General features: G+C 50.4%; 1 protein-coding gene across 2 annotated transcripts in view; it reads left to right on the plus strand.

Moving 5' to 3' along the window:
- The window catches only part of nrp1a (neuropilin 1a), a 50,404-nt gene that overhangs the window by 16,162 nt on the left and 20,943 nt on the right, over nt 1-13,299 (plus strand). For both annotated transcript variants that reach the window (XM_049007281.1, XM_049007292.1), the window contains exons 5-7: nt 5,126-5,353; nt 8,585-8,740; nt 10,409-10,575. In XM_049007281.1, coding sequence (XP_048863238.1) covers nt 5,126-5,353; nt 8,585-8,740; nt 10,409-10,575 — 551 coding nt within the window. The remainder of the gene's footprint in view (nt 1-5,125; nt 5,354-8,584; nt 8,741-10,408; nt 10,576-13,299) is intronic.

Below are 13,299 nucleotides of genomic sequence, written 5' to 3' on the forward strand. Positions count from 1 at the left end.
TCCTCTGAACTGCAAGAGCGGGGACTAGGGGCGCATTGGAAATCAGATCCTCTCATATAGAAAAAACGGACGGGAGTAGAAGGTTCCGGAGAGGGCTGCTTACGTGTGACGAGGCAGGGAGCGGGAAGACGTCATCCTTTAGAAGGGTGGCGAAGGCAGTAATTGCCTCCCTGGGTTTTCGTTAAGATGGAACCTCGTTCATATTCAAACGCTGTGCACCCCAGTGGGGCAGCACACCTCCATGCCGTGATAATGAGCTCATTCTTCCCGAGTTTGGATGTTGACGGACCAGAACCGTGACCCCTTAAGTCATCCAATGGGGTATCCTAGTACCGTAAGCTGGACCCGCCTCTATCAGATCCAGATCGTAGAACACACCCCCTCCCCCACACTTATGTCTGAGTTGAGTAGCTTCTGTCAGTGTGTTCTGTGCTAACGCACCCCCTCTGGGCTCCCCTGGCTCTCCCGGTGAACAGGTGCGGGAGACTTCATCTCGCCGATTAATTGCCTCTCACCCTGATGGCTTGCTGATGCACCCACCCTGGACGAGATTGATGTGGCAGCAGAGATCTGGGGCAGAGGGAGCAAAAGGGGGGGAGGTGGGATATTGGTATCAGGCCCACATTTATGTTCATGCCGAGAGATTGGCGGCAGGCCCAGCTCCTGCGTAACTCATACCCAAAATGCGGGTTGGGCTGCTACTCTATATGATGCGCATCTTTCGTACGTAAATATTTTTTCTTTCACATGTGAATTTTGTAACATTCCAGATAGAACTGCCAGGCAGAGTCTGGCCAGAGGTGCCGGTGGAGAGTGGAAAATCTTTTCTGACACTGAGCCATCGCTGCTGAGCGTGTTATTTCAGGTGTTTTTCTGCGTCCTCCTCGGCTTCCTCCCATCTTTTTTATTGCTCTGTACCACGTTTGCAGGTTTCAGATGGATGAACTGTGCACGGTACTTTGGGACCCAGAGTGTGGATGAACGGCACGGGGGGCTATCAGTGCGGGTGGCAGCTTAATTGGCGGAGATCTCGTTATACTATGCTCTTCGCCATTACTCCTCAAATGACGGGCTTATTTTTATGTCCCGGCTTCCAAATTAGTGTGGTGGTTTATTCGATGGCCAACAAATTACCTCCCTCACTTGGCCGACCCAAGAGCCTGGGAAAATCCTGCAGGAATATATGAGCTTTTCCCTCTGAGGAGCTTATGACAAGTTGGGCATCGCACATGGATCCCAGCGCTGAAGACACATGACACTTGTAACCAGCTTAGGCAGGGGTGTGTACAAGAGTGGGACCACAGGGGCACTGGACCCAGCTGAAAGTTGATTGGTCTCCAGAGTACACCTTTAAAAATCTTTAAATCGTCCCTGCCGCAAGGGGGCCCCACATGCGGTCTCCTGGTTCTCAACGCCCATAGTGCTGTGAAACTCAAACAGAGCGTTTCTCTAAGCAGGCTGATCTATATTTACCCCAAGATCTGGCCCTACTCTGTGGGCCACTCCCCAAACCAGTAACACGTGCTTCTGGCCAGGGAACTCCGTAATGTGTTCAGCCACATCAAACAGGGTCCAGGCTCATTTGATGTGTATAGAAACCTCACTGAAATGACAGCATATAGGGCTGGGCTCTGTCACCAGCCCCCCCCCCCCCCATCATCGACTTGTCATCCACTAGGGACACTTATCAACTCCGCAGTGGCTGTACACTTTACGGCAACACCTGTGTCAACACGGGTGGGACAGGCTGCTCTTACCCCCGGCACATGGGTTGCTCAGCTCTCCTGATATTCCCAGGCTGCGTCCACGGGCAGTGAGGGTCACATCTGGCCCAGGAAGCGAAATACGAGACGCAAACTCTCTCTTTGAGGCCGAGGACCCTCATCCATTTTTCAGTGTCATCTCTTTCGTTAAGAGCCGATGGACACTGTGACGATTTATGGTGGTATTCGCATTCCGGCACAATCGGACATTAGTGGCCTCGGTTAACAGTGCCCTGGTCTGATGCCTCTGTTCATTCCCATTCTCCATCCACTATTAACTCCATACCCCAGCCTGCTCCAGAGGGTTCTTCTAATTACCCGCCTACAAGCCTACTAAAAATAAACCAGTCTCACAATCACTTCAGCCTTAGAATAACACCTAAGATGGGCGGGGGGGGGGGGGGGGGGGGGTCGCAGTCTGGATGACAGAGACAGGAAGTCCATTAGTCTCCGAAAAAGACCGCGGGTCATTCTTTTTCGAAAGAACGACAAACACGTTCACTTGGGATCTGATTGTAATAAAGACAAAGTACAGAAACAAGTCAGGAAGCGGGTTACAGAGCTGAGTGGTTTATGTGTGTCTGACTTTATAGTTAAATGTGAAAGTCAGTTGTGGGAGTTATAATTCTGCAAGCCTCGCTGAAGTTATCCGGGGTGCTCCTCTGCCACATTAAAATGTAAAAGGGCGAGTTTGATCAGTGCAGGGGGTGGGGGGGGGGGGGGGGAATGAGATATGCCAATGGTTAGGCAGATAAGACACCCAAAAACACGTGCTGGTCAGTGAAACCCACAGCAGCCGGTCGCTGGTCCTGCAGCAGATGACTGATAAACCTCAGTCAGTTTTCAGATCTGTCACTTTTTATAGCTCAAGCAGAGAGAGAACGAGTGAAAGCGAGGGGTAAATTCTATATTCCATTTTCCAGTTTATGGACCCAATGGTACCAAAGTTAGCAGCATGAGGGCAAATTTAGGAGGCAAAGCCACAGGAGCATGCTGGGAGAGGAGCATGCTGGGACAGGAGCATGCTGGGACAGGAGCATGCTGGGAAAGCTTATTATTCCTCCGGTAACCTCACAGCTTTGTTTACAGGTCCTGACAGTCGCTTTATGGCCAAAACGGTGGTAGCCACCTTATTCCTTTAGACGGGACAAAAACAGTAAGCTGTGCGAGGGAGACTGAGAGAGAGAGAGAGAGTGGAGGAGAAAAGCAAAGAAGGGAAGGAATGTTTCTAATCAGTGTTGTAACAGTTTCTGCGAACGCGGCAGATGTGTGTAAACAGCCGGCGTGTGACCCCATGGCGGGGGCCCGGCTCGTAAATACCACAGCCACACAGAGACAAAACACTCTGCAGACACGGTGAGAAAACAAGGGATGGCCCCAGCAGAAGGAGCGGCCGCGGAGAGCCCCATAAGGGAGCCTGCCGGGGCCCGGGCTGGTTAGCCAGCCGTGGCTGGGTGGAGGCTCTTCCCCACTGGACGATTTAGGCCATCCTTAAAGATCATGGCGGGGTTTCACGACTTGGCATGGAGCGCGAGAATTTCACATGGATTTGTGAGAAAAGCACAGGAATAACTGTCATAGGAGTAATATAAGCATGCAAAAATAGAAATGCTAAATATTTGTCTTGCTTTGTATCTGTTGTTCCTTTGGGTAAATGGAGTTCAAGCAAGGCTTCTGAGAGAACTGGATGACTGCAAATGCTGAAATCTCACGATGGAGTCCCATCTGAACTGAAATTATATGTAATGATGATTTATTTGCCATTTGCACGAGTGTGAGTTCATGTACAATGGAATGTTTGAGTTTTCGCATATATCATCTTTCTCCCCTATGAGACATACATGCATTTATACCTACAGGTGAGAGTTAAGCTTGACGTCTGAGCACAGGGTCAGCTGCCATCTGGGCAGGGCCCAATCTGTTGTCTTTGGGGCCCCATTTAAAAAGCCTTTTTGGGCCTCCCCACCCTCATCTAGAGTAGTAACTGTTTGTGGCCAGTAGGGCCAAGGTTTGGGGGCCCATGCAAATGAATGGTTTGAATGATGGAAAGCCGTATCACTGCATATAGGAAGCATCCCGATGGACCGGAGTGTCATTATATCACCTACATCGGTCCTCTCTCCAAGAAGTAGGCGTTTCCTGTCGCCTTCCAAAAACACGCATCAGTTGTCAGTCAGTGCACGGAAAGTTCATATTCAAAACATTATCATAAGTACTAAGAACTACAATGATGGGAGTTCGCACGCTACGCTGCTGCGCGGCAGGAGTAGCGGCCAGAAGTCGTACTACCCGGAATAGGCGCACAGAAAAAAAATAGATGTTGCGGACAGGAAACGGGAGCCCAATGAACACAATTTGGACTTACAGTCATCTCCGTTCGTAAGTGTGAAAGTTCATAAGTAGAGGAGCGTCTGTATATTTTTATTTATTTATTTATTTATTTTTTAGTTCCTGAGACAGTTGAGTCCTGCAGTTTAATATAACCACTTAAGAGCGATAATAATATGCTGTGGAAGTTAAACATTCAAACTAATAGTTCAGTCTCCCAGGTAACTGTGGTCGTGGCAACCACGCTGTTATTTCGGCTTAAGGCAAACTGCCGACGTTTCCAGCGTCGTTAACTGCCAGTAAATGGAATATTCAGTGTTAATATGTTTACTATGGATATGCATGGAGTGCTGTAAACAGATATAATACAGACCACTTCATTTGAATCATTTGAACTCAAGTGAATTCGATTTTGCCCTTGAAGTCCATCCATAGCACTTAGGCAGAGGAGAAGTTCCCTTCAAAGAAGCTTGGTTCTTTGATGGTGTTGAACGGAGAACTTCAGCCAGAGCCGTTGGTCCTGCATCTCTGCAGCTGCTGCTCTCTAGGAGTCTCTCTCGTTGCTGTACACGGGCGTAATGACAGGCTGAGTTTGGGGGTCAGAAAGTCCAAACTCCATGGCTGGGCGGCCTCGCACGTGGTGGTTGAGGCCCACTGGGAGAGTTGTGCCGCTTGTGTCGATGTAATGTGGCTTGAGATGTAGACAGCCGAAGACCATTGCCTTCAGAGGATGACTGAGGGAGAAGAAAATCAGCACTTGGATCACCTCGTTCTATTGATACATTGTTGCCTTTTTGTAGTTATACACTCACCTGTACCCATCAGGTTGTAGGATCCAGTCACAGAAAGGGTTTGCAGTTGTACCTTTGAGTGTAGAAATTGTATTAGTGAATTTCTGGCTGTATATTAGTTATTTGTGAGAGATAAATGTCACCTTGGGTTAGAGAGAGTCATTTCAAGCTTCATGGTGTGAAAGCTGAGGGGGTGGCATTGAATGTTCTGAATCCCTGATGTGCTGTCTGCTCTCTTTCCAGGGCCCGAATGCTCCAAGAACTTCAGCTCCACCAGTGGCGTCATCAAGTCCCCAGGCTTCCCCGAGAAGTATCCCAACAACCTGGATTGCACCTTCATGATCTTCGCGCCCAAGATGTCTGAGATTGTGCTGGAGTTCGAGAGCTTCGAGATGGAGCCCGACATCAAGCCGCCTGCCGGGGTCTTCTGCCGCTACGACAGGCTGGAGATCTGGGATGGTTTCCCTGGAGGTTTGTCAGCATGTTCTTTACAGAGGTGTTACACCAGAGTGCACAGCAGAATCGTTCATATCATCGGTGCCTCATTTACTCTGTATTTACATTTAATTCAGCAGATGCATTTATTCAATGTAATAGAAAGCAAGGTCAAACAGTCCCTGAACAATTGGGGGTTATGGGCTATAATCAAGGCTCCAACAGTGAAACCATGCAACCTTCCAGATATAGGCATAGCATTCTAACCCACTGAGCCACACAGCACCCCCCTGGTCTCTCCCTGATGCAGGCTGTGTCCTGGACTGGGATTGGTGGGCTAGCTGTTAGAGCTCACATGAACAGCAAGCAGGCTGTGTCCTGGACTGGGATTGGTGGGCTAGCTGTTAGAGCTCACATGAACAGCAAGCAGGCTGTGTCCTGGACTGGGATTGGTGGGCTAGCTGTTAGAGCTCACATGAACAGCAAGCAGGCTGTGTCCTGGACTGGGATTGGTGGGCTAGCTGTTAGGGCTCACGTGAACAGCAAGCAGGCTGTGTCCTGGACTGGGATTGGTGGGCTAGCTGTTAGAGCTCACATGAACAGCAAGCAGGCTGTGTCCTGGACTGGGATTGGTGGGCTAGCTGTTAGAGCTCACATGAACAGCAAGCAGGCTGCCTTGCTCATACATCCCTCACATTTGGAGGGTTCTGTGTTTTTCCGCATCAGCAAAACCCAGCCCCTGTGGTTCTTCTCCGGGTGCCACTGCAGTGCAGAAGGACGGAGTGGGACCTCATGGTGTTGCAAATGCACCTGCAGATTTCCGAGGAAAATAATGACTTTGATTGGTGGGGTCGGTGCGAACATGGGGTATGGAGGCAAAGAGGGAGAGGCTGCATGCCAGCCACCCTGCGCCTGTGCGTCCGTGGGTTGTGGGTCTGCGCCTGTGTGTCTGCAGGCTGTGCGCCTGCGTGTCTGCGGGCTGTGCGTCTGCGTGTCTGCGGGCTGTGCGTCTGCGCCTGCGTGTCTGCAGGCTGTGCATCTCCGCCTGCGTGTCTGCGGGCTGTGCATCTCCGCCTGCGTGTCTGCGGGCTGCTTATTTATTATCCAATTTTTCCAAAACTCCATCTTTCTCCACTCTCATCCTGACAAACAATCCCTCTGATTGATTCCCCCTCACCCCCCCCCCCCATTAAGAATGACAGGAAGCTCATGCGTCACGTGACCCAGAAAGCTTGGCCTCTCAAAAGCTTCCTTAACAGCAGCACTAGCGTGGCGTCAAAACAGAGAGGTCCAGACATAGCTGGGCCGGGCCCTCGGGCATGTGGTGCTCTCTGGGGGGCCCACACATCCTGAGAGTGGGCTGGGGGACCCGGGGCTTGTGCTTGCTGACCACAGCTCATAGGCATACGGCTGCTTTCTCAGCCCCTGAAGCATGTTTGGGCCCCGGTGTGTCTCCCTGTACTTCGATTGGGTCGGAGAACTCTGGGCCACCAAGAGGGACGAGTAGAAACACAATGAACATCCATGAGTTTCTGAAACCGTGATGTGTAAGGATGTGCAGTGCCCACTGCCAATCATGACAACTCACATCGTTCTGGATACTGTATCATTTAGCTTCGGGCCAAATCAGCCTGCGGTTGACAGGACGCAGTAACACCTTCCCTCTCGCCGGCCGTAGAGCCTCATCTCTCTCGTTTCTGCAAGGTTCCCCCAGGCTGGTCCGTCACTCTGCAGGCCAAGAAGGAGCAGCTAGCAGTTGAGCCAAGGGTCTCATTTCTTCCCGGCTCATAAGAGTGTCTTTGTTTTCCGCGCATCTGCATTGGGTGTGAATTTTAAAGAGCTGTGCGATCGTCTGGAAGAGTTTCAGACCAGCCAGGTGTGTCTGGGTCGCCATGGGAATGCGGAGCGGCCCAGTTTGGCAGGCGCATCCAACAATAGTTTATTTATAAGTCAGATTCAGAAAAATCCTTTCGAATCCGATAAGGAGAACAGGTGTTAATTAAAAGACGGCGAACGCCATGAGGAGTCGCGCTCATGCCACTTAATTATCACCTTTATTTTAGTCTCGGGGTACAGAGTCATTGAGAGCAGGAGACTTCGACTCTAGGGTCTTGGAGCAGAGTGAAGTTCCGAAGTTTGTGACTCCTTCTTCGCTTGCGAGGAGGTGGCAGAAAGGAGCCCCTGTGTTTGGCGGGAGCTTCCTGGGAGGAGCAGGACATGACGGGGGGGGCGGCTTCAAGGCCTGAAGAGCAAGCAGCGTATTAAGGCGGCGGCCGCACTCAGCACGTGGGGGGAGGGCAGCTGTGGCAACTGTGAAACTTTCCCCAGCAGCAGCCCTGCTCCCCATCCGCCCATGTGGAGCTTAGAGCACTGAGGCTGGGAGGGAAATCCTGGCTAACAGGAGATGAACTCGACAGGGACGGTGGAACATCCCCCAATACAGCCATGCACATTCCAGGACCTCCCTCCCCCGGCCTGTAAATACCTTACCTCCCCCATCCCTGCTGCTCGGTGAACATCTATGAACATCACCCTCCGCTATCAGAAGCTACACCTACCTCCCCAGTAAATTAGCACCCTCTCTTTCATCTCCGCTCAGCACCCTTAAATGACATTTCCTACATGGGTGGGGGGGGGGTGGTGTCACACACGGGAGATCACAGAAGCCCAAATCAGAGATAAACGAGAAGCCCCGCCCACCATCGCTTTCCTGTAAGTGTGCGCTCAGTCTGGCCAGCAGGAGGCATCGGTGTTCCTCACCTTCCTCCATGTTAACCACTGTGACTGACCTTCGGATCAATCTGGGCGTTTTTTTCTGAAGACCTTTGCAACTGGTGCCAGTCACAGCTGAACCAAATTAATTAGTACTCACTGAAAAAAAACACGCTTTATGACATTTGCAAATGGGGAACGTTCTTATTGGCTTCCCGTGGACTTCAATTCCATTCAGTTTATTTTTATATAGCACCTTTCACGACAGGGTTGCCCCAAGGCGCTTTACATGAGTGTGTCGTAATACTCAGTATCTATGGGTGTGTTCAGATGCTAAGATACTTGCCTGCTGACCTAGGCTAACTCTCAACACGCAGTGTGTGGTGTGTTGAGAGGAGTTGGCATGCTGTACAGGAGATCAGGAGATCGCTGGTCATTGAGCAGGGCCCCTAACCTTGAAATGCCCCAGGGACTGTCTGACCCTGGTTCCTCAAAAATGCAGGTCACTTTATGTAGCATTTGCTAAACAAGTAAAACATAACAATGTCTGCACAGTGGGTCAACACATCGGCCGCTACTGCGGTCAGAATACGCCGGGCCGCATCATCTCCTACACCGGCGTCCTGGCCCTGACCATCAACACAGACAACGCCATCGCCAAGGAGGGCTTCTTCGCCAACTTCACCGTCATGGAGAGGACCGTGCCAGAAGGTCAGCTCTCCTTCAGCTGGAGCTACATGTTGGGGGGGGGGCGTCCCGGTGGACTCGGAACGATGTTTGCTTAACAGGTCACTGTACTCGGTGAGGTGATGGGTGACAGGAATGGACAGAGTGAATCTTGTCGAAGAGGACTCCTCTTTACTGGGCCATGAGCTGATTCTGCTGGATCTCTGACGCGTAAAATCCCAGAAAGATCAGATTGCCCAGACTGTTCCCAGACAGTGTTTTTTTAATACAGACTTTCATAGACCTGAAAGAAATCCCCTGCTCCCACAAACCCTAATTTGAAAAACGTCCCTGGCGAACTGTGGAACTGTCCACAGCTTCCACTTTTTTGCTTTGCATCAGGATCGACGGGCATTAAATAAAGCTTTAATTATCCCAGATGGATAAAGACACCCACTGGGATTAATGTGCCTGTGTTTCTTAAGTAGTAGTACTATTATTATTTTTGGAGCGGTGACAGTGACCCTCATCATCAGCCCTCCCAGCTGAGCCTGACACATTGAGAAGACGTCATGGTGCCACTAAACACAGCTCGAGCCTGTCAGTAATGTCAGTTATGGGCCTGTCAGTAATTTTCTTCACTTCAAAATCCCATATCACCGGCCAGAACACACACAGTCACCAGAGATTTCTACACCGCCAGGTTCTTTATTCCTCGTTGCTCTTTTTTCTTTTTCTTTTACACTGTTATTTGGCCTCTTCGTGTGAACTTTCCTCCAACGCCTTAGTCGAAGTTCATTAATTTTGAAAATGGCTCGCCTCATTTTTGACAAGTTGTCTTTCTCGCTAAATGCCTGTTTTTTTTTTCCCTCCAGACATATCGACCCGTGCCACAGCTGGTCTTTTAAGGTCGCCGCACGACCGATTTTCGCGGCAGAAATAAATAAATTAATTCCCAGAGAGTCTTTATGACTGCATGTCCCATTAGAGATGTAGCCAACACCCCTGCCCCCACCTTTTCCATTTTGGGAAAGGTGGTGCAGGTCCAAAGACCAGAAGGCTGTTAGAGTGTGAGACACCCCTACTGCCACTCGACACCACGTGCCATGAGCTCACACAGATGGGTACCCCATCTGCTGTGCCTAATCGAACCCGCATTCTTGCACCACTGATAGACATCCTCCCCCTCTTGTGAGTTGGGGTGTTTGTGGACATGGCACCTGGCCAAAGCGCCCCCTGCTGCCGAACGTGAGACCCGCAGAGCTCTTCCACGCCTCGGCGCTCACAGATTTGGTAGCTGGAGATAGAGGCTCTTTTCTCCATGCCATCCCCAGATCTCAGAAGCCGTGTCGTATGTGCTGTATTTGTTTAAAGAGCGCGTTTGATGGGCCACACTTGATACACTGCCACTGTCCGCCTTAGATACTTTTTCCGAAGCTAGCCCCAAGACAGTGGATTTAACATCAGCTCCACTGAAATGAAGCTTCTGCCTTTTCCTCTCACTGAGGGGCAATTTGAGGATTTTTTTAAGGTCGGTGCCATAGGAGGGGCCATAATTCATACAGGGGGACCAACCTAATCATTAGCCAATGATATGTGTTGAATCGGTGATTGACAGGGGAGTGGCACTCCAGGGACCAATTAGCTTTCAGCTAGGACCAGTGCCCTGCTCCTGGTATCAGTAGCCCCTGTAATATTCCGAATGCTTTTCAGACTTCGACTGCAAGGAGCCACTGGGGATGCAGTCCGGCGACATCACCTCTGACCAGATTGTGGCCTCATCCCAGTACAGCCCCAACTGGTCCCCAGAGCGTTCCCGCCTCAACTACGATGAGAACGCCTGGACGCCGTCCCAAGACTCTAGCAAGGAGTGGATACAGGTGGGTGCCTTAGATACCCCCCCCCCCAGCACACAATTATGGGCTTCTCATGAATTAATAAAATGCAAAACTCAACCAATTAGAGTGACCAGGCTTTCCCAGAAAGGGCATCTATCCTGCACCCCACTCTAAAGACATTTACTGGAATAATCTGCACATTAATTGAGCTAGGGATATCTGCTCCATGCCCTGTTAGCTTAAGTAACCCCATCTTTGCTCAGCGTCGGGGTGATCCTTGGGTAATATCGAGCGAAGGATACATTTTCGTTTCACAAATCCACCACAATCGCCTACGGTACCTGCTCCCCATCTCCCCCTGTTGGCATTTCAGGTCAATTGCGGTTTACAAAAGTGTAGGTTATTTTGACCCCTCGTATCTTACCTGAAATTGAGCCCTTCCTGTCAAGGAGTTGTCACTGTGTCAGGCACAAAGGACCCCGGGGGAAATTTCTCTGATCCTCCTACATCCCCCCCACCCCAACCGCCACCATGATCGAAAGACAAACCGCGAGCCACTCTGTCACTGAGTCACGGACTCACCGTCACTCTGATACACTGACACAGAAATCCGATCCCAGTTCATCCCCTCCGGAATGCTCCGCGCTGCCAGCAGGTCCTACAAACACAAATGGCAGGGGGATTTGGGGCCTTGTTCATGTTCTGCTCAGAATAATTTCAAGATTTAGCAATCGGCGCATTTAGCAAGCATCCAGAAATAATCGCAAAACAAATTCCTGGCACCCCGCAGTCCCGGAGATGGAGTTCTGGGCTTTTGTGGACTTTGGCCTCAGAAGAACATGGTGTTTTCCACATTTAGGCTGCAGAGAGACGCTAGGGAAGGGAGAGAAGTACAGAGAAACCTCCAGGCCTGACATATGCTGCCCTTGAGGTCTGAAATGGGAGGCCATATGCAGTGCCCCAGGGTCCGATAGCCTGTCCCATTCAGAGCCAGGGTCCCCATAAGTGAGGCTCCCTTGCAGCCATCAAAATACTCACCCCCCCCCCCCCCCCCCCACACACACACACACACACACTGAAGCCTTGGAGATGTAGGACTGCCAGGATTTGCAACATTCGCCTGGGCATAGTTATCAAGTTGGAGACAAGGACACTGTTCTGCCCCCCCCCCACACACACACACACACACACACAATACCCAGATCTTGCAACTGTCCCAGGAGCCTAACCCTTAAGAAAAATAACCACATTTTGTCTCAAATCACAGAGCAGTCAAGGGAACATGAGAGTCTTTCAGGATCTGACCCCTAGACAGAGGACCTGGGGGGGGGGGAAGCTCCGATTTCTAAACGGGTATAAATGATTTTGTTGACTGGGACTTGAAAAAACTGAACAAAATCCCAATCAGCCTGGTGGGCACCACTTGTCGCTTCATGTTTTATTCACGATAATTAAGTCAGCTTCATAAATATTTACTCTCCTCCTTGTTAATCCTGTTTGTCTATTTCCGGTATTAATGTGTCCTTAAACAGACCGCCACCCCCGCCGGGTAAAGGTGATGCATGTACATCTGTAGTCATTGCAACTCCATACAGGGTTTTTTTAGCAGGACACTGACAGCAACTTAAAAAAAGACTCCAATCTCCTGTCTCCGGTCGTGGTCTGATAGGTATTGGAATTTCACTCAGCCAATCAAATGTCAAAGTTCGCATCTGTTTCCAGGGGAGCGTGAAAGGACCCTGCCATTGATGTTTAATGTATGACCCGTAGAGTCGTCCCTGCATGGCCCGAGCTCATTAAGCCACTTAATTACAACAAGTGTTATTAAAAAATCGAATTCTCTGCTCCGTTCTGTTTAAGCACATTCAAGCGCTGCAAAACAACCCGGGATGGTGAAAACGCGCCAATTATGTCGTCTGTTGGACCCCTGATAAATTCATCTCATTATCTTGTTAATTTCCGAGCGGGTGATTTCGGTGGACAGCTATGTCGCCTGGGAGGGTCCATCTTTTTCATCAGAATTTTATGATCAGTTTTATTCAATGACCTGTCCAGGAAGTCTTTTGTCAGTCGTGTGACAGCAAAATGGGATACCTGCTGAGAATCCTTCCCGAACGAACCGTGGGGGATTGAATCGAGGTTGAGGTTGGAGCCTCCAGACACATCCTGCAGCCGCTGCAGGCCCTGCACTGCATTGCCGCTGAAGTGAGGTCGGCGGGAGGAGCCCATTCGTCCCTCCCCCCGCCTGCAGCATCTTTATGGAGCCAGGCCCCAAATGACAGAAAACCTTCTTGCTCGAATGATCGTGCAGCAATTTAGGTGCCTCTGCCCGGATTGAGGGAGGAGAGTAGAAATCCGAAAATGAGGAGCCCTCTCCGAGCATCGTAGCACCCACCCCCCCACTTCCCGTGGGGTGTCATGAATAATTCCCGCACTGGGAGGAAGAAGTCCGACGATGAGGTGGGGGGCCGTGGCCGCAGAGCGCCATGACGACATGTGGGATGCGATAAAAGAAAGCGGATCTTAAGCCAATCATATTCGCTCAGACAGCGACCATTGATCACGGATGAGGCATGAATTATGCATCTAGTCTGAAAAAGTCAGCTGTCGATACTTAAAAGCACTTTTGCCCTCTGCCATATAACAGTGAGATACGGGTAACCCCTGAGCTGCATCTTCCATGGCCTTTATAATAATTGCTTTCCGTGCACATATAATTTATTTACGAAGTGGCTGCCATTTTCATAAATCCTGCAGCGTTAATAT

The sequence above is a fragment of the Brienomyrus brachyistius genome, chromosome 1, assembly GCF_023856365.1.
Source record: "Brienomyrus brachyistius isolate T26 chromosome 1, BBRACH_0.4, whole genome shotgun sequence".
Lineage (NCBI taxonomy): Eukaryota > Metazoa > Chordata > Actinopteri > Osteoglossiformes > Mormyridae > Brienomyrus > Brienomyrus brachyistius.